The sequence below is a fragment of the Phocoena phocoena genome, chromosome 7 (genome assembly GCF_963924675.1).
Source record: "Phocoena phocoena chromosome 7, mPhoPho1.1, whole genome shotgun sequence".
Classification (NCBI taxonomy): domain Eukaryota; kingdom Metazoa; phylum Chordata; class Mammalia; order Artiodactyla; family Phocoenidae; genus Phocoena; species Phocoena phocoena.
Genome location: NC_089225.1, coordinates 36,289,446 through 36,309,267, shown reverse-complemented (window position 1 = coordinate 36,309,267; position 19,822 = coordinate 36,289,446). Strand labels below are relative to the sequence as shown.

The following is a 19,822-nucleotide window of genomic DNA, read 5'->3' as shown; positions in this document are numbered from 1 at the left end:
CCACACAATCTAACCCTGATTCCTCTTATGGTGGGTAACTCTCCATCTTCCTACAAATAGAGAGACAAAGAAAAGTAAGATGTCCTTCATACACCAGGATATACCCTCATTTGTTTTAATCTTCACTGCTGATCAGGAATCTGCAATTTACTTGAGTAGCCCCAAATTATAATGTTTGCTTGTCTCCTAATCAGTGAGTTCTAAAGCAGTAGTTGCCTGGCCTGACTATACTTCGTAAACACCTGGGAATGTAGATTTCCTGGTCCCACCCTGGGAGCTCTGGCCAGGAGCCTGGACCACACCTGCTCACAGCTCAGCAAAAATATCCTTGTCACCAACCAAGGCCTGGCATTCAGGAGGCCTTGCTGATGGCTCCTCCTGCTTTTCTCTCCACCTGCCTGTTGAATAATCTGGCTCCATCCAGTTCACTGTAGACATCCCCAAGTCCCTGCCAGGAACCTCAGGGGCTGTCAACCTCCCTTGTGTGGACCAGTCCACAGGGGCCTCCCTCTGCCAGCTTTGCCATGACAATGGGTCCTATTAAATGCCTGGGCTCAGTTCTCCTGGAAAGAAAAGGCGTGGCACTCACTGACCCAGAGGGCTCTGTTTTATAACTCCCTAACATCCTTAAATAGTCAAAAAAATATAAAGGACTTCCCCTCTGCTGAGCAGGAAGGGCTATTTTAGGTCCCATTGGCCCATATCCCTGTGTTATTCCCTATCCTTATTTCTTGGAATCTATTTCCAGAAAAAGTACAAGGAAGATGCAGAGAAGTGCATGTCATATTATGAGACCGTTTTGGACACCCCAGAGATGCAGAGGATCCGGGAGAACCAAAAGAACTTCAGCCTTGTGAGTTTTTATTGAATCTAAGACACAGCTCACTGGTACCTGGGATGAGACGGGGCAAGAAGGATGCCTCTGGGCACACATGCTTGCATATCTACCTGCAGCAGCCCTCCACACTTCCCCACGCCCCGCCCGGGAGCTGTGTGCTCCTGTCTCCTCTGAACTCACCTTATATCTCAATCCCAACTCATAGCATGAAAGACCCATCTCTCACTTTGTTGGTTTCCTGTCACTGAATATGAACTATCACCATCTTCCATTGGTGGTGACATCTTTTTCAAAATTAACTCTAGGCAAGATATATATATATATATATATATATATATATATTTTTTTTTTTTTTTTTTTTTTTTTTTTTTTTGCGGTATGCGGGCCTCTCACTGCTGTGGCCTCCCCCGTTGCGGAGCACAGGCTCCAGACGCGCAGGCTCAGTGGCCATGGCTTATGGGCCCAGCCGCTCCGCGGCATGTGGGATCTTCCCGGACCGGGGCACGAACCAGTGTCCCCTGCATCGGCAGGCAGACCCTCAACCACTGCGCCACCAGAGAAGCCCTATATATATATATATATATATATTTTTTTTTTTAAACTAGTTTTAGGGCTTTAAAAATTTAGTTTCTTCACAAAATTCGTATTAAAGAAATTCCCGTTGGCTATGTGACTATGATTATCGTAGCGTAGAAATTTTTTTTAAATATAAGATTTTAACTTCCTTTACACAATATAGGACAATACAATATATAAAACAATGTTGAAATCTTACCAAGATGTTTGCTCTTTTTTCATAGCTTCAATACCAGTGTGACCTTAAAAACAGTAAAGGAAAAATTACAGTTGTTCAAGACACGCCAGAAATACTGCGTGTTAAAGAAAATCAAAAGAATTTCAGCTCGGTATATTTACTATTTATTTTCCATTTAATGCTAACCTAATAATATCAGGCTCCTCTTTGAAAATATACTAGCCGTATGTTGATTCAGACAATTAACATCTAACCTCCTCAGTTAATGCTAGCAGTTGTTAAAATTCCCCATACTTTGCTCTAAAATCATCACCCCAGAGACCATTTGAAATAACAACTTAAATCTGCTAACAAAGGAGCTTTTTTCTTTTTAACTTTTTAAATCCCAGAGCAGTAACGTGTTGTCTTGCTCCAGAAGATGGATTTCTTTCTGACACTGTGATTTATTATCCTTTCCCAAAATAACTGACTTTGTATTTCTTTAATGGATTTTGTGTTTCACATGGGAGGGTTTTTTTAACCAACATTTTCTGGTTTTTCTCATCATGTCTTAATACAGTATGATAATCTTAAAAGAAATTTCAAGATCTGGAAATTTAGATGTGTGTTGTATACATGGTTTGAGTTATTGATGCTGATGCAGAAGACAGTCCAGATACTCCAGCACTTGCCTAAGAACATTCTGTAGTGTCTTCTGTTTTCACAGAAGCCAAGTTTCCTAGTCTTTCTCCAGGAATTGCTGGGGTTTCCTTTCTTCTGTGTAACACTGTCCTGATTCTGAATGCCCAGGTTTTATATAAAGAAGATGTCTCACCAGGAACGGCGATTGGAAAGACACCCGAGATGATGAGAGTGAAGCAAACCCAGGACCATATTAGCTCGGTAAAGACAGCCACTGGGGACTTCCAGAATTTTCTGCTCGCCTTTGCAGATTTACACTGATGTCTGAGCTGCGCTCATGACTTTTGTCACCAGAAGCAGCTTAAGTTGCTAAAATAAGGGTCATTTCATAATGCAGTGCCCAGGCAGTTTTCATGAGGGCTGGTTAGATGTAAAAAATGGAGAGGCCTGTGTCAAAACAAACGAGAGCTGGACAGTTGTTTAAACAGTTAAAACAACAACAAAAAGATTTTTATTCAGGACAATTGCGATATAGGGGAAAAGAGATCTCGGTATAGAGCTGAGCTCAATTCTAAATACAAGGGAAAGGAGGGATTTATGGGGGCGGGGATGGTTGGACAGGGATGGGGGGATGGGGAGGTCGGGGTGTGGAGAAAGGATCAGTGGATGGAAAATTACTCAGAAGAAACATCGGGGGTAAATGGGGGATTCTGCCTAAACCGACCTACCAGGATTTTTGCTGGAGGCAGGTCAAGGTGATCAGACTTCTCCTGGGGGATTGGGGGCAGAGGGCGTTAAGGAATTTGATCAGATATCAAGGATGATGAGACATCCAGGGTGGGGGATTTTGGCTAAACTGACTTAGCAGGTTTCTGGCTAAAATTGGGAGGTGCAGAGATGGTCTAGGAAGTCCGAAGCTCAAGGCCTAGTTGGGAAGAAAGTGCAGAGGAGCCTGACTCAAGTTTGGTCAAGAAGAGACCCATTGTCACCTGTAAGAAAGTAGCAGTTGTGAGAGTCAGAGACTGGCTCTTCCTGGTGTGTATATGTGAGTGTGTCCATCCTGGGTCAATGAACTGTGGCTGTAAGACATGGGAGACCCCAGGGAAGAGAAGGGGCTTCAGTCTAAGTGTGGACCCCACCCCAAAGAGACCAGAGAGAGCCCAAATGTCCGTGTCCTTGGCACGGACCCAGTATCAGCATGTGGCCCCCTTCCCCCTAAGCATAGGTTTTGTGCTGTTTAAACTGCGACTTCGCACGTCGCGGGGCTACTAATCAAACGCATGCACACGTTCCCACTTTTACACCTGCAGGTGAAGTATAAGGAGGCGGTTGGACAAGGAACCCCCATCCCAGACCTGCCTGAAGTGAAGCGCGTCAAGGAGACACAGAAGCACATCAGCTCGGTAACGCGCCCCCGGCCCCTCCCCCGTACTCAGCCCTCCCCCCGCCGGTTGGCTTGTCTCACCCCGTCTCCCTTCTGCTGGGCTTCCCAAGCCCGGAGATGGCGCGAATCCTCCCTGCCCTGTGAGGGGCAGTGCGGTTTGCAAAAGCAGAAGAGGAAACTCTGTCTTTACGTAATCAAGGAGCACAAGGCACTAGGCTTCGTGATTGCTCATCATACCTGCAGTTTCTAAAATAAAATGTGCCGATTGTAGTAATAAGTTTATTGGGATGATCTCAAGGTAGTTAACCAAAAGCATATACATATAAACATAAAAGTAATAGAAAAGAAATATGTATACATGCATGGATGTATATACATACCTCAGGGCATTCTCCAAGGCATGCCTAGCGACGTCTCCGCGGCCACCTCCCCTCCCTTGCCCTGTATCCTCTGCTCTCTCCTTGTAAATACAGCGCGTGTTCAAGGCGCTGGCTGTCATCTACCCACAAGGGTATATTATACCTTAACCCTGTTCTCTAACAGGAATCACAGACACCTGTGCGCAGTGTGTGTTTTGGGGGAGGTGGGATTCTCCCACACCTGAAATATCAGGTTTAGTACACATTTCTCCCGACCTTCTGTCCAGCTAGCCCCGTCTCCGCCCACACACCCCCTGTCCCCCCTCCCCCAGCGCGCCGCCCTTCCATCCGTAAGCAGTTTCTAAGCAATTGCCGGCTACTAGCAAAAGATTGTGTGAAGTTTGGGAAATAGTTGATGGCCCATAAAAGGTGAGGATCTTGGTTTCAGAGATCCGCCTGGCCCCTGGAGGCCTGAACTCTCATTTAATTTCCATTAGAAGACAGTTGCTATTTCTCTTGCAAGTCGTTTGTATTATTTAGACCTCATTCCCTTCGCATTCCCTGCATATACTCTGGCTCCCAGTGGTACAGACTGCATTTAGAATTACATGTCCACTAATCCAGGAAAACCAGCCCGCATCTCCTTTGCTGCTTCTGATTGCAACTTCTTGCCTTTCTCTGATTTTGTTTTGTTCTGTGGTCTACGATCTGTTCCGTTGCCTTGCCTAGTAAAGAAATACAACTTTGTACCAAGATGGTAGATATTTAAAGATCCCGAAAAGTTTCCTAGCAAAGAAATCAACACTAGTTTGTCAGTGATTTTAGGAATTAATCTGTGACACAAACCCCTAGGATTTCTGTGTTGCTCCCCAGCCTGTGCTCTAGTGCAACATAGAATCCATCCATTTAAAAAGAATTCATTCCTTCCTTGAGGCTGAAAATTCTTAACATTGGGAGGGAGGGAGGAATGGAAGAAGCTAAGAGGCTCTGGAAGTTCCTTACTTGTTTCATTAACATTTACACTCCTTTGACACTACCCAGAACAAATAGGGACTCTTCCCTGTTCAAAAACACTAATTGGCAAGATCCAGCAATCATCAGTAAAAATTTCAGAGAAAAATGCTCTTCCTGGAAAAATAAACTGTTTAAGTCTCCTTGCATTAAGGGTACGTGCAGTCTAAAGGCCAGCTAGGAATTTTCAGAAGAAAATACAAAACAAACAGAAAATTCTCAACAACTGTGAAGGAACAGAGGATCACATGATTAGAAAAATCTAAGCCAAGCCATCGATTGAAGTACAAATCTATTGTGGACCCGTTATATTCAAGGGACTAATACTAGATGTTATGAAATGGTTAGACTTTTTTCATTGTTAAATTCATTAGCACTATTTAATGCATTTAAGGAATGTACTAAATGTTGACTACAGAAAATGCATAATTTAGTACAGTCTTCAAGGTAGTAAAATTACTACTTTTGAAGAGAGAACATAGATATTTGTGGCATTTCCTTCCTTATTCCCTGAGTGTCATGTTTGAAGGCTAGATTGCTTTTATGAGTTTCCACCAAATAGCCCACATATAGCTGTAATCCAAAGGATTCGTGGTCATTTTACTTTTTTAGATGTTCTAATTATCTTCTACAGGTTTTGTACAAAGAAAACTTGGGAACAGGCATTCCAACCCCTGTCACTCCAGAGATTGAGAGAGTCAAACGCAATCAAGAGAACTTTAGCTCGGTATTTACAAATATATCAAATAAGATACTTGATTTCCCATTAAAAAAATTACCGGAATAACCCATCATCCTTTTTTAAAAAGCAACATCTTAACACCAATTTTGTGTGTGTCCGTGTGTGTATGTGTTCCACCTGACCAAGACCATCTGGACTTACACAAAATGACTCAATTTTCTGATGGTATTTTAACACTTTTGGCGACTGACAAGTGTGAGCACTTAGAGCTGAAATACTGTAAATAGAATTAACATAAGATTCCTCACCATTCATAACTCAACCTTTTCTGTGGTACCTTTTCATGCCCAGAATTAGCATTGTAGAGTTTATCCTTAAAATGTGAAGTAAAAAATAAAAGCATTATCCTTACTAAATATTACTCACTAAAAAACCCCCTCCTCACACCCACCCCCTGCCCCCCATCTTCTCTCTTCCTTAATCTTTGTGTTTGTTTTGAATGTCTTTTGGGTACTTTCTTGTATCTCACAGGTTTTGTACAAAGAAAATCTGGGGAAAGGAACCCCAACCCCTGTCACTCCAGAGATGGAGAGAGTCAAACGCAATCAAGAGAACTTTAGCTCGGTATTTCTTAGGGGCCATTATTTAAAATAATATTTTTAACACTACCAATATATAATTTTCCTGTAAAAATACTAAATTCATATAATGAAAATGATACCAAATATTACCTCAATTTTCAACCCAAATCTAATTTAGTATTTTAGTTCTGCTGTGAAATTTTAACTATGTTTTTCCTAAAACGTAGCTATTGATCACATTCCTTAAAAACCTGTAATACTTAGTGTTTCCTTCCTCAAATTCCCCTTGAGTAACAGCAGGTGTTTCTAACCGGTGTGGCACAAGTCAAAAGTAAAATCTAACATGCCTCCGAAAGGATAATGTTAGCTAGAATTTTATGTGTATTTTTTGTGGCTCTGTTTGATGTATTTTGTTTGCAGCTCTTCTTAAAAGAATGTGATTCTTGAACATTTTCATTCCAAAGACAACAGAGCAATTCAGAGTAACTCAGAAATACAGAATTTACTTGGCTCAGCTATTTTTGGTATATCACGAGAGATAAATGAGCTTTCCTTGGAATAGTTTCAGGATCATTGAAAGCTAATATTTATTTAGCTTTTAATACTATTTTATTCCCCCAACACCCCCCCCTTTTTTTTGTTCACTAATTTAGAGTTACCAACAACTCATGAGGCATGTAAATTTCAGTTAACTTGAGTTGTCTCTGATAAGGCCGAGTCCTTGTCTTTGAGAGAAGGCTCATATAAGTGACTGACTCCTCCTGCAGCCTGGCAGCTCGGTCGCTATGAATGCCTCTTACTGACAGACCTCATACTGTATGTGATGAAATGGCCAAAGGTGATCTGTACTTGTTCTATTTCTTAAAGTTATTTAGGCCAATTTATGTCATTATGAAAACAAACAAGCAAAAATACTTTTAGAACCTATTTTAAAAGCTAAATCTTCCTAAACAATGGGTCCAGGCTGATTTGATTGTTGATTTTGTGCACACAGATTCTGTACAAAGAGAACTTGAGCAAGGGGACTCCCCTCCCAGTCACTCCCGAGATGGAGCGGGTCAAGCACAACCAGGAGAACTTTAGCTCGGTATTTGGGAGAAAGCTCTTTTAACTCGCATTAAAAAAAAATGATAATACCGTTGTATAAAACAAAACTTCTGTTAGTCCCTTTAAAATAATCAGTTTAACACATTTTTCTAAAAAAAAAAATCTCATCAACTAAATTTTTGTTTTCCAGATCTTTTACTCACCATTTGATTCTAACATTTTATACTTCCTATAATAGTCCCTTAAAACGTTTCATTGATTCTTTTCCTTCCCTTTTCACGTTTTATGGGACTTTTGAAGTTAATTGATGTCCAAAACCCCCAAACACTATAGCTTTATTTACTTGGGAATATTTTTATTTGATGTAGCTGCGTTAGCATTGAAAGAAAAGACACAGGACTTGAGGCCATGTGTAGAAATAGTGGCCTTTGCTAGGGACAAGGTTTGGCTTAACATAGATCCTATCTGGATAAACAGAGCACCAAGAAAGAAAATCACTCAGTATTGGAACCCAAAGCAATCTTATCTTGATACTTGTTCTAAACAAGCCATTCCATGAATTGAAATCCAGATCTTCTGATCTTTTAAAAAATATACAAATTAGATCGTGAGTCTATATTTAATGTTATTTTCTCTTTTATTAATATTTTTGTTGCTAAAAAACTCTATACTATTCAATAGTCTGTGAAGCTTTTATATAAGGATCTTAGATTTACTTATGCCTGAGATGGAGAATCAAATGTCATTAGGAAAATTTAGCTGGATTTTTTTTTGGCGGGGTGGGCAGGTTGGGAGGGTGAGTTTTGATCCAAAATGTTTAATTCTCCATTTCAATATTTTCTGAAAGTTTGATTCTTTCACACAATTAAGTAACTTTCTTTGGTCCCACTGTCTTTTTGTTTTGTTTTGTTTTTAATTACTATTCACTAACAACCTTTTGATTTTATTAAATTTTCGGTATAAATTGATAATATTTTCGGAATGTTATATTCACTGTTTTCCCTATAGGTATATATTATTATTCCTTCTTTTGGAAAGGTTTACATTAATTTTCAAAACTATTTAAAAATCATTTTCTTCTGTATTACAGTAAGTATATTATTGTTCATATCTATTTGAGATATTAATGATCCTGATGATCCTGGACAATTTCTTTAAGTAACCATTTGTGTTAATTTTTACATAGGTTGCATTTAGGCAATTTTTATCCAGTGGTGCATAGAGCCTTTAAGATTCTATGGAAGATAAACAGTGCTATGTATTTAGACTTGACCACCTCTATAACTTGAATTTACCCAAGAAAGACCAATTTCCTATATTGTATAGATTTGACCTAGGGTTTAAAATATCTGTTATTCTGTAAAACAGATGTTCTTTGTAGGGAAAATAAGTATTTGCCCATCTAATTAAAAAATAACCTTTCTATTGTACACTAAGCATTTTAGTAATTTTATGAAATTAATTTTTTTTCTTAATTCCTAACACAGAAAACCAACATTTAATATATGAGTTAGCTTAAAAGTTGAACATCAAATACACCAGCACTTTAGCCAAGGAAATATGGAGCATGTTTTCATCCAGATCTGTGCTTGAAAAAACAGATTGACTTGGTGAATTTGTCTTTCCTGTTTGACGTCTGTGTTTCATAGTACGTTCCTTACACGATAGATGAAAGGGCTGTTTTTGACTGCTCTTTTTTTTTCTGGATGCTTTCTTGTATCGTACAGGTGTTGTATAAAGAAAACATCGGGAAAGGGATTCCAGTTCCCATCACTCCAGAGATGGAGAGAGTCAAACACAATCAAGAAAACTTTAGTTCGGTATTTAAAAAGCAAACAAACAAAAACCCTTTAACTAATTTTAAACCATTTTTTAAAAAGATTAATGGCTATATTTTAAAACCTAATCAACTTATCCCAGTAAAAACTTTGACACGTCTTGTGTCTTGTTTGCAACTTAATGCTGCCATTTCCCATGAATCCGTTTCCCCATTTTGGTTGAACATTAACATCACTTAAAAAATGTTCAATATGATATTCCAATATGTTTAAAAACATAGCATTCCCAGTCTCTAGGCACCCACATTATCCTGCTTTGGCAACTTTCATTTGAACGTAAAGCTTACAAAAATTTATTCTGCAAATAAATTTAAACTGTTGGCTTCATTTCCTAGTCTAACCTTCTTGGTCTCTACTGGTATTTGTATAGATATTTTCAGGTTTTTTTTTTTTTAGCATTTTGTCACTGTTCTCCATTTAAATATAATTAATTCTTCCCAATATGTTCACCTAAACTAAAAATTAAATACCTTGACTTCTTTTGAAAATCAACAAAAGAAGACTTGTGTGTATGCATCTTCATATATGCAGTGTTTATTAAACCTAAATATCCTTATGTGGTTTATTAATAACATTTCCAAATCAAAATAACTTCCTTGGTTCTCCTTCTGCCTCTGCCCTTTTTTTCCCCAACCTCAAAACAAGCTGGGGGGCGCAGCTCATCATTCCCTTCCATGGTGCTCTCCTTTGCTCAGTGATGCAGAGACTAGTTCAACAAAACAGTAAAATTCTTTCAAATTTCTTAGTTTCCCTGCTCCTTCCTGCATTCCCTTGCTTTTAAGGACGTCTTTAGGCTCCTACAGGTTGGATCTAGAAGCTTCTGGTATTTCCCTTCCTCTAACTGGTTCTCTTCCTCCTTGTCCTTCTACTCCCAGCTGCTCTGCAAGAAGGGGAGAGTGGTTGATTGCTCTTTTTGTTCTGGATGCTTTCCTATCACACAGGTGCTATACAAAGAAAACCTGGGCACAGGAATCCCAATCTCCATCACTCCAGAGATGCAGAGAGTCAAACTCAATCAAGAGAACCTTAGCTCGGTATTTTGGAACAAAAGGGAAAATAGATGCCATTTAATCTCATAATTAAGTTGATTCTTAACATTTATTCTTCTTTTAAATCCACTTCCCTTCCTTTGCTTCTAACATACCTCACTTAGCAAAAGGACGTACTTTCACATTTCTGTGGTACTACCATGGATTTTTTTTTCCAAGTTAATTCTGATTTCTGTTATATCTGGCATTTAAAAAAATGTTTTTTGAAACCCTTTTTCTTTTAGTTTGCTTGGATAACGACACAACCAAGTTCTAACAATCTCAAATCCCCAAGTGACTGTTTGGGAGGATAACTCCAGTCTTTCCCCAGCAACTACCTGCTACCCCAGATAGTGTCAGTTTGCTAATCCCAAAAGTGGCTATCATTACATTTTTTTGTGGCATCTTGTTAGCACATAACTCCTGGCTCCTCAGACTACTGTGTCATTTGATAACAAGGAAGTTGAACTGACCCTTAAAATCTCACAACAAATGTAATGTTACTTATGGTTGTTTTTCTGGATGCTTTCTCATCACACAGGTGTTATACAAAGAAAACATGGGCAAGGGAACCCCTTTACCTGTCACTCCAGAGATGGAGAGAGTCAAACACAATCAAGAAAATATTAGCTCGGTACTTTGGCAAGGAAAAAAAAGAAACTACTTCTTTAATGATTTAAAATAATACATATTAATCCTACTTTTTAAAGACAACTGAAATTTTGTGCATTTCTTAATCACATTGATCCTTCTTCCCTTTAGAGCTACTCCTAGACTTAACTCCATAAAAACAAGGTTGCTTTAATCCATATTTTAAAGTTGTAATATCAGAAAGTAATAAATCATCCTTTTGCTCCTCTCTCCCTAAACTTACTCTCTATCCATTACCCCTAAGGTCTCTTTGTTTTACGTACTTGTGAAATTTGGGGAGTGGCGTAGTAGGTGTGGACAGGGCTCTTTCTAGACAGTGGAGTTGTGATTTTGTTGTGTTTTTGCACCTGACTTTAGGTTCTAATTTACCCTGCCGGATTTGGACAAAGAGACCTTGGGGAAAAATAACCCCTAATCCTCTCCCTTCAGGGATAACGACATAAATTTAAGATCCAGTAGTGGTTTTGGCAAATGAATGTCAATTTACTTAAAAATGAAAGTGTCACTCGAACTGTTTTTTGTTTTACCAGTTTTAGTTCTCTTTGTTCTTCTGTATTTATCATGGTCTTCAGCTGCTAATTTTAGTAAGCCGTTTTCTGTAAGCCTGCACTCTGTGATATTTTATACGTTTATAGACTGCTGGGGCATTGGGGTTTGTGTGGGGACATTAGCGTACACAGTGAAGCGCCAGCGGCCCTCCACATCTACACTGTCTGCAGGTTCCTCGGATACTGGAACGCAGGACTCCTGAGACTAGTGTGCATTAGAATCACCGGGAAGCCCACGGTCTCTCATTCTGTAGATCTGGGGTGGGCCAGAAAGTTTGCATTTCCAGCAGGGTCTCAGGTGATGCTGACCTTGCTATCCAGGGACTTCAGCTTTGAGAACCACTTCTTTGACAGAATTCTTCCTCTTGAATGCCATATCCCGAAACTCCTGTGACCCCAAGAATGACACTGAGGTGACAGCGAGGCTGGGAATTTATCACAGTGTTTCCTATTGACTTACCATGATAGTGATCTAATTGCTGAAAACATTTTTCCTTACTACGTATGATGATGTACTGAACTAAAGCAAGAGGCAGAGCACAGATGATAGCAAGGATACATTTTCCTGATGTGTCTATGTGAGTTCAAGTGTGGCAAAAGGGTCCAGTCTCCCTATGCTATTTAGGGAGCAGCCTCCACCTTCTGTGTTATTCAAGCGCATGCCCTAAGTCCTGTGAGATGACCTGTCAGGAGCTTGACATGCATAGATTAGTGGGAGAGTGAAGGCAGTTTCCCATCCCTGCCCCACATCCCAGAACTAGGCACAAAAACTGCAGTTCTGTCTTGCAGGCTGTAAGGATTTCAGGGCAGGGTCCTAACCTAGAAATGTGTCTTGCTGTAACTACATCAACTTGTTTTGGAAATGTCTTTCCATCTAACCTTATTGCCCAAATGGTTTAGCACCCTGAGCCTCCTAACAAATGATCTGTTCTGTTTAATCTTTTGGTAACTGCAATTCTTTTTTTCCTTTTTGGCTTTTTGGATCCATTGGACTCATGTAGGTTTTGTACAAAGAAAATGTGGGGAAAGGCACCCCAACCCTTGTCACTCCAGAGATGCAGAGAGTCAAACGCAATCAAGAGAACATTAGCTCGGTATTGTCTTGAGAAATGAAAGTGCTTTTAATTTTGCAAAGTAACCCCTGCCGTTTGACCTGCTCCTAACTCCATCTCAGGTTAAAACAAACAAGATGCCAGCTTTTTACAATCTCCCCTAAATGATATACATTTACTGTTGCCATTAACTGTTTTTTAAGCTTTCTTCTAGAGTTGTACTCACTAATAGTAATAGATTAAACCTGGAGTTTTCTCCCCCAAATTGCATTATATTGAATAGCCTGAATACTGCCTCCTAGTGACTTTCAGGTCCACCTTTGTATCTCACAGGTGTTATACAAAGAGAACCTGGGGAAAGCCACCCCCGCACTCTTTACTCCCGAGATGGAAAGAGTCAAACGCAATCAAGAAAACTTTAGCTCGGTATTTGAGAGAGGAAAAAAGAAATGGTGACACTTTTAACAAGTCTGGCAAACATGGTTATACCACTAACTTATCTCACAGTTTCCCCAAAACTTTTATCTTTTAAAATTCTTCTTTACCTACTTAAAAATGACATACCAACCCCACCGGCTCACCTGATTTACTTCTTTCGTCACTTTTTGCTTTCTACAATAACACTTTAATGGCTTTCTCTTCTTGAGGTGTTTTTATAGAGTGTGACATAACTGAGCCATAACAACAGCTCGATGATGGTTTTCAGAACTGGGTTTCTGCTCTCTGATATCTGGATGCTCTCTTGGCCCCTCTAGGTATTGTACAAAGAGAATATGAGAAAAGCAACTCCAACACCGGTCACTCCAGAGATGGAGAGAGCTAAGCGCAACCAAGAAAACATTAGCTCGGTATTTTCTAGGACTAAAGGAGGAGTAGTGCAACAACTTGGAAAATAACATTTTAACATCATAAAAAAGTGTTTTTATTCAACTGAAAATTCACACTAAAATTAACATAACTGTGCTTTTAAATTCCAAATGACTGTACTAAGAAGTAACAAGTTAATTGCCAGTGTTTCCTCTTCCGTTTTACTTTACTCTGAGGTAGTCTTATGTAACCAAGTGTAACAAATTGACTTCCTAACATCCTCAATCTTCAGCAATACTTTTTTAAGATACCTTATGAAACAGGTAATACTCTGAAATGGAAGCCTTCTCTGACTTTGATATTTTGGGTTTTTCATTTCTGAGACTTTGATTTCTGTATTAGCATATTGGTTTATGAAATCTGGACATAATCCTTCAAAAAATGATCACTTGTTTTAAAGGATAGTTCTTTCAAACGTCAGTATCACGTTTAGCTCCAAATATCATCCAATGTGCTGGTGCTACAATTCCCAGCAAATTCAAGAGATCACTTTTTCCCCTTCCTTTCAAAATTATACTTTGCCCTGTCTCCTCAAACTCAAAAGAAATCCTTTGTCTCATTCAAGCCCTGCCTGTCCACCCTCATGCTAACTGTTCCTCTGTCGGTCACGGGCTAGCTGGGGCTTTTCAGGTGACTCAACCTTCCCTCCCCAGTTTCTTTCACCTCCATCTGTTGGAAAGGTTTTGAGGCTTCAGAATTAGGATGGTACCACAACCTGTCCTCATTCATGGTCTCTCCTCTGTCAGGTGCTTTATTCTGATAGCTTCCGGAAACAAATACAAGGCAAAGCTGCCTATGTCTTGGACACGCCAGAGATGAGACGGGTGAGGGAGACCCAACGCCACATCTCAACGGTGAGTCAGGAATTCCTCAGATTGGGTGGGTGGCCTGTTGGAACATGTAAAAAAGGAAATGATCACACCATCCTATTTTCACCAAGTGAACTCATGAAATTTCAGGTGAAATATCATGAAGACTTCGAGAAACACAAGGGTTGCTTCACACCAGTGGTGACAGACCCCATCACTGAACGAGTAAAGAAGAACACACAAGACTTCAGTGACATTAACTACCGAGGTATTCAGAGAAAAGTGGTAGAAATGGAACAAAAACGGAATGACCAGGATCAGGAGACTATTACAGGTAATTGGAGCCTGGGGAGAAAAATCAACGTTAAGTTAAGGAAGGTAGAAGAACACAAGTGACATTATCTAGAGCAAAGCAAAGGCCAGAGGACCTCAATCTGTGTTTTCATTAGATGTGAAAGAAAACCCCTATCATTTCACTGTTTGCAAAGCTGAAATCTACTTTATGCTTTGTTCCCCTCCTAGAACTAAGCTCAATGAGTGTTATTCAATCCGCCTGTGGTTGTTTAGGTTCATGCCTTGGTCTCCAAGCTATCACAAGCGTCCAAGAACATCTGTGCTGATCCTGAATCTCATTTTCAGGTTTACGTGTCTGGCGTACAAATCCTGGCTCAGTTTTTGACTATGATCCAGCAGAAGACAACATTCAGTCCCGAAGCTTACACATGATTAATGGTATGTGATGCCACAAAAGGCTTACGACGTAAACATCACCATTTAGTGGGCTAGTGCCAGTGGCTTTTAGGCTCAGAAGTTCGTCTCCTCCAGGGCTTTCAATTTCCTGAGTCACCCATTCAGCATAAGAACACCTCCTTGACTAGTGGGCCAAGCTCATTTTCTAGACAAGTTCAAGTTAGGAAAGATTGTTTCACTGCCTAAGGGTAAGTCCCCTTCAGTCCCCATTATCATTTTTTTTTTTTCCTAAAGAAAAAAAGGTAGTACATCTTTCTGTTGGGAGAAATAATGAAAAAAAAAAAAAAAGAAATACATAAGCAAAGGGAAGAGAATGGATTTGCCCTTTAACAACTTTCTGAACTCTCTTATGTCAAGGAAGATTAGCCACTCAACGAAACAGGCCACATACCTTTATGCCTTCTATTCATGTTAAAAGTAAAACAATATGTAGTGCCTATAAGTCTCAAAGGATTTATACTCTAGTCCACTGATGAAGAGAGACCAGTAAATCAGTGGTTACACCCTGACATGTACAATTTTAAAGGTCTGCACACAGATTGCGGAAACACAGAGAAAGTGTATCTAAATAAATTTGGAAGTTAGGGGGCACGTTCTGTAGAAGTTGAAAGGTGGAATTTGTGCACATTACTATCTGTTCATTTTAGTGAGCCCGGAAAATGAGCAGGATAGAGGGATGGAGTAGTAGTCAAGGACAGACTCCAGGATTGGAAGCCTGGCTGTACCACTTAACGGATAGGGGACCTTGGGTGATTAAACTGTCATCTGGAAAATGTATCATTAGAGTTTTTGAGGGTTTAATCCACAGAAATCTACTTAAAACCCTGCATGCATGACAACAAACAAAAGCCAACTGAGAGTCAATTACCGTTAGGCATTGCTGCTATAAAAAGTTTCACCTCTGCTCCCTCTCCAATGGGTCTTACCTCCCCAGCACAAGCTCAGCGCCGGAGCCGGGAGCAGTCTCGATCTGCCAGCGCACTGAGCGTCAGTGGCGGCGAGGAGAAGTCCGAGCATTCAGAAGGTGCCCACCTCTCCACCTACAGCGACGGGGGCGTCTTCTTCTCTGCAACCTCACCAGGTACACGTGGATGGCCCTGACCTTGACAGCCACGGCCAACCAGCTAGCTCGCTGGAGGTTACTGTTAAGAGATGCTTTGAGTAAAAACACAACAAAAAACATCTAGATCCTTTCTTCTAATGAGAGGGCTAGAATTGTGGAGAGGTACACGCAGTTAGCTATTTCATTTTCATTCCTCCAATCTTGGAAATCATTCTTTTTAAATTAGGGGAAAAGATTAGCTCAGTTGCTAATCACAGATTAAATGAGGTCTAGTCACGTTTTCTCCTAATAAACCATTTTCTCCCTTTTCAGCTTACAAACATGCAAAAACCACAGAGCTCCCACAGCAACGATCATCTTCAGTTGCTACCCAGCAGACAACGGTATCCTCCATCCCATCTCATCCATCTACTGCTGGAGTAAGTAACAGTAACTTACTGAAGTCATTCTCACTTTTTGATATGTGCAATAATGATTATAGGTATTCTGGTCTTTTTTTTTTATTAACCGCATCTTCTATTTTACATAATGCTCTTTTACTACACATCTCATGCTAACAGTAATAAATTATCAGAAAACCTTCATTAGCAACTCACATTAATTAAAAAGCATTACTCGGTGATTGAAAACAAACACACCAAAAAAAAAAAAAAAGCCTAAAGCAAAGTCATCATTTTGGTCTCATTAGACCCACCCACTATCTTAAAGCAAAGCATCTGTGGCTTGGAATCATTCTTCCAGAATATATTGGGCTGGCCAAAGAGCTCGTTCGGATTTTTCCCCATCATCTTACAGAAAAACCCGAACGAACTTCTTGGCCAACCCAAATATATGTGTATGCACATGTCACACATGTAATCTGGTCATATCTTAGATATCCCCTATTAATATACATTGAAGAAATAAGTCAAATCATGTTCACAATTCACCAGGACTACTTAGTTTAAAACCCTGGATCTCATTCATAATATTACAAAAACATAATTCTTTAGGATTGAAATGAACAATATTTGTATGTAGAAAACTATCTTTACTAAAGGACATAAGACTTAAGTAAGTATTGAGACCCATTATAGTTCAGGAAGGGAATCTTGAAGTCATTTCTCCAGAAACAAATCCATAAATTCAAGGCAATTCCAATCAAATCCTAGTAAAATTTAAAAAATTTTTATACATTAATCCTATAATTTATTTGAAAGAGTAAAGATGCAAGAATAAGCAAATTTTGAAAATGATAATAGGAAAGGACTTAACCATAAGAGCAAAATATGCTACAAATCTATTGTAATTAAATATGAATTTAGCATGAGAATAATTTTAAAATAGATGAAGTCCAAAAATGGACCCTAAAAGAATTACAAATCAGCAGAGAAAAAAAAAAAGGAAAACTAAAATACTACAGAAAAAGAGAGACTACTTTTACAATTGGAAATGCGGAAAGCCTTCCTCAGCAGACTCCAAAATCTAGATATGTAAAGGAAAAGACTGACAGATTTGACCATAAAAGGTTAAATGTTTTTATAGCAAAAAGAAATGTCAAACTGGGAAAAAATATTGTACTCAATAAAAAGATTAATATCTAAAAACGCAAAAAGTATCCAAAGTTCATTGACATATTATCCCCCTTCCCTTCAAAATAAAACCTGGAAGCATATGAATAGACAATATACAGCAAAATTTTTAAAAATGGCCAACAAAAAAAAACATGTTCACCATTTGACTACTAACCAGAAATATGCAACAATAAAAGTATATTAGAACATTACAGTAGTGAACTTTCTAAAAAAACTTACTTAAAAGGCACATGCCTTTGACCAAATACTTTTACTTTTAAAAGCTTTCTTTTGAAATATCTGCCCAAAGACAAACACTATAGGGTTAGTGGATGAAAACATGGTGACAAAAACATGGTGACAATTAAATGTCCAGAAATATAGAAATGGCTAAATAATTTGCGATAGTACTAAAATATGGAATTCTCTACAGCAGTAAAAAAGAATGTGATCAATCTATATTCATATGGAAAGACTTCCAAGCTATATTAAGTGGAAGGAACAAGTCAGAGTACTATTTATAGTAGTATTCCACTTATGTGGGGTGGGGGGAACCTATCCTTGAATGTGAATATATGTTGTGTATATTTCAGAATGCTAGGAAAAAATATGTAGGTGTCATACCAAATTACTAACCAGTGACTGCTCCTATAAAGAAAATTTGGGCACTTTCAAATTTTATTTTTATCTCTAAATTGTTAGTTTTTAAAAACCTTATTTCATTGTTGTGAGAACACGAGATCAACCTACCCTTATATTTTTAAGCGTATAATGCATTATTGTTTACTATAGATTCAAGGTTGTGTACAGATCCCTAGAGATCTCTAGAACAGATCTCTAGGGTTTATTCATCTTGCTTAACTGAAACTTTATGCCTGTTGATTAGTAATGCTCCATTTTCCTTTCCCACCATGCTACAATTCTTTAACAAAAAACATTGTGGAGGTTAGCTTTCCAAACTTTTACTACTGGTATGCTCCCAAATTCCAAAAGTGAGAAAAACATGCAATATTGCTATGATTTTTCAAATTTTTTTCTCCAAAACACTAGATTAGTACATCCACTAATGTACTTTCTGTATATATTTGCCTATTTGGGATATATTTCATATAAATGAAATCACACAACATGTGGTCTTCTGTGACTGGCTTCTTAATGTTTTGAGGTTATCCATGTTGTATCATGTATCAGTACTTCATCCCTTTTATTAGCAAATATTTAATTGTATGGGAATACCTTTTCTTTATTCATTCATCAGTTGATGGGCATTTGGGCTAGTTCCACTTTTTGGCTGTTACAAATAATGCCGTTATGAATACGGATGTACAAGTTACTATGTGGACTTATGTTCATTCCTCGTGTATATACCTAGGAGTAGAATTGCTAGGTCACATGGTAACTCTTAAAATGGGAAGAACTTCCAAAACTGTTTTCCAAAGTGTCTGCACCATTTTCCTTTCCCACCAACGGTTTATAAAGATTCAAATTTTCCCATATCCTCCCCAACACTTGTTACTATCTTTTCAATTATCACCATTCCAGTGTGTGTGAAGGGGTATTTCATTGTAGTTTTGCATTTTCCTGATGACTGACGATGTCAAGCATCTTTTCACGGGCTTATTGGCTCTTGGTTTATCATCTTCTTTGGAGAATTCAGATCTTTTGCCCCTGTCCCTTTTCAGTATTGAATTATAGGAGTTTTTTTTTTTATATAGTCTGGATAGTGATCCCTTATTAGATATATGATTAGCAAATATTTTCTCCTAGTTTGTGAGTTGTCTTTTAGTTTTGGTGGTAGGTAGTTGCACATTCTGTTTTGTGCAAGTTAAGTTGGTGGAAACTAAAATTAGGTGTTCGGGTTAATTGCTGCAAATCTAATATATATTTCCCTTTTTTGTCTTTGCCGATAGAAAATCTTCCGTGCCATGTATGACTATATGGCTGCAGATGCAGATGAGGTGTCCTTCAAAGATGGGGATGCCATTGTAAATGTTCAAACTGTTGATGAAGGTTGGATGTATGGCACCGTGCAGAGGACTGGCAGGACGGGCATGCTCCCAGCCAACTATGTTGAAGCTATTTAGGAACTTCAAAGCACTGCATCTGTCTACAGCACCTACAGATCTTGCCGTCAGCATTTGTTTAGACTCTCCACTATTCCCCGAGTTCTGAAGCTGCGTAGTGCTTTTTGTGTCAATATGATTCATGGTTGTACCATCCCTTGTTTCTATATGTACCCCAATAATTCACCAGGAAAACAAAGGTTAGTACAACTAATCTGTCCAATTATTAAACTAGACTTCTATCTTCTGGACTTGCACATAAAACCTGAGACAACATTAAACCCATAGGTCTTTTAATTGCCATTATTAAATTTTCCTTTGGG

The 19,822-nt window shown here is 38.9% G+C and overlaps 1 protein-coding gene across 1 annotated transcript in view; it reads left to right on the top strand.

The window, feature by feature from the left end:
* Nucleotides 1-19,822, top strand: part of NEB (nebulin) — a 225,939-nt gene extending 206,117 nt beyond the window's left edge. Inside the window, exons 127-142 of the mRNA XM_065880211.1 lie at nucleotides 749-853; nucleotides 1,639-1,743; nucleotides 2,382-2,474; nucleotides 3,524-3,616; nucleotides 5,602-5,694; nucleotides 6,181-6,273; nucleotides 10,685-10,777; nucleotides 12,344-12,436; nucleotides 12,728-12,820; nucleotides 13,150-13,242; nucleotides 14,008-14,115; nucleotides 14,221-14,404; nucleotides 14,710-14,802; nucleotides 15,755-15,901; nucleotides 16,196-16,302; nucleotides 19,347-19,822. Of these exons, the coding sequence (XP_065736283.1) occupies nucleotides 749-853; nucleotides 1,639-1,743; nucleotides 2,382-2,474; nucleotides 3,524-3,616; nucleotides 5,602-5,694; nucleotides 6,181-6,273; nucleotides 10,685-10,777; nucleotides 12,344-12,436; nucleotides 12,728-12,820; nucleotides 13,150-13,242; nucleotides 14,008-14,115; nucleotides 14,221-14,404; nucleotides 14,710-14,802; nucleotides 15,755-15,901; nucleotides 16,196-16,302; nucleotides 19,347-19,520 (1,767 nt within the window). The 3' untranslated portion in view covers nucleotides 19,521-19,822. The remainder of the gene's footprint in view (nucleotides 1-748; nucleotides 854-1,638; nucleotides 1,744-2,381; nucleotides 2,475-3,523; nucleotides 3,617-5,601; nucleotides 5,695-6,180; nucleotides 6,274-10,684; nucleotides 10,778-12,343; nucleotides 12,437-12,727; nucleotides 12,821-13,149; nucleotides 13,243-14,007; nucleotides 14,116-14,220; nucleotides 14,405-14,709; nucleotides 14,803-15,754; nucleotides 15,902-16,195; nucleotides 16,303-19,346) is intronic.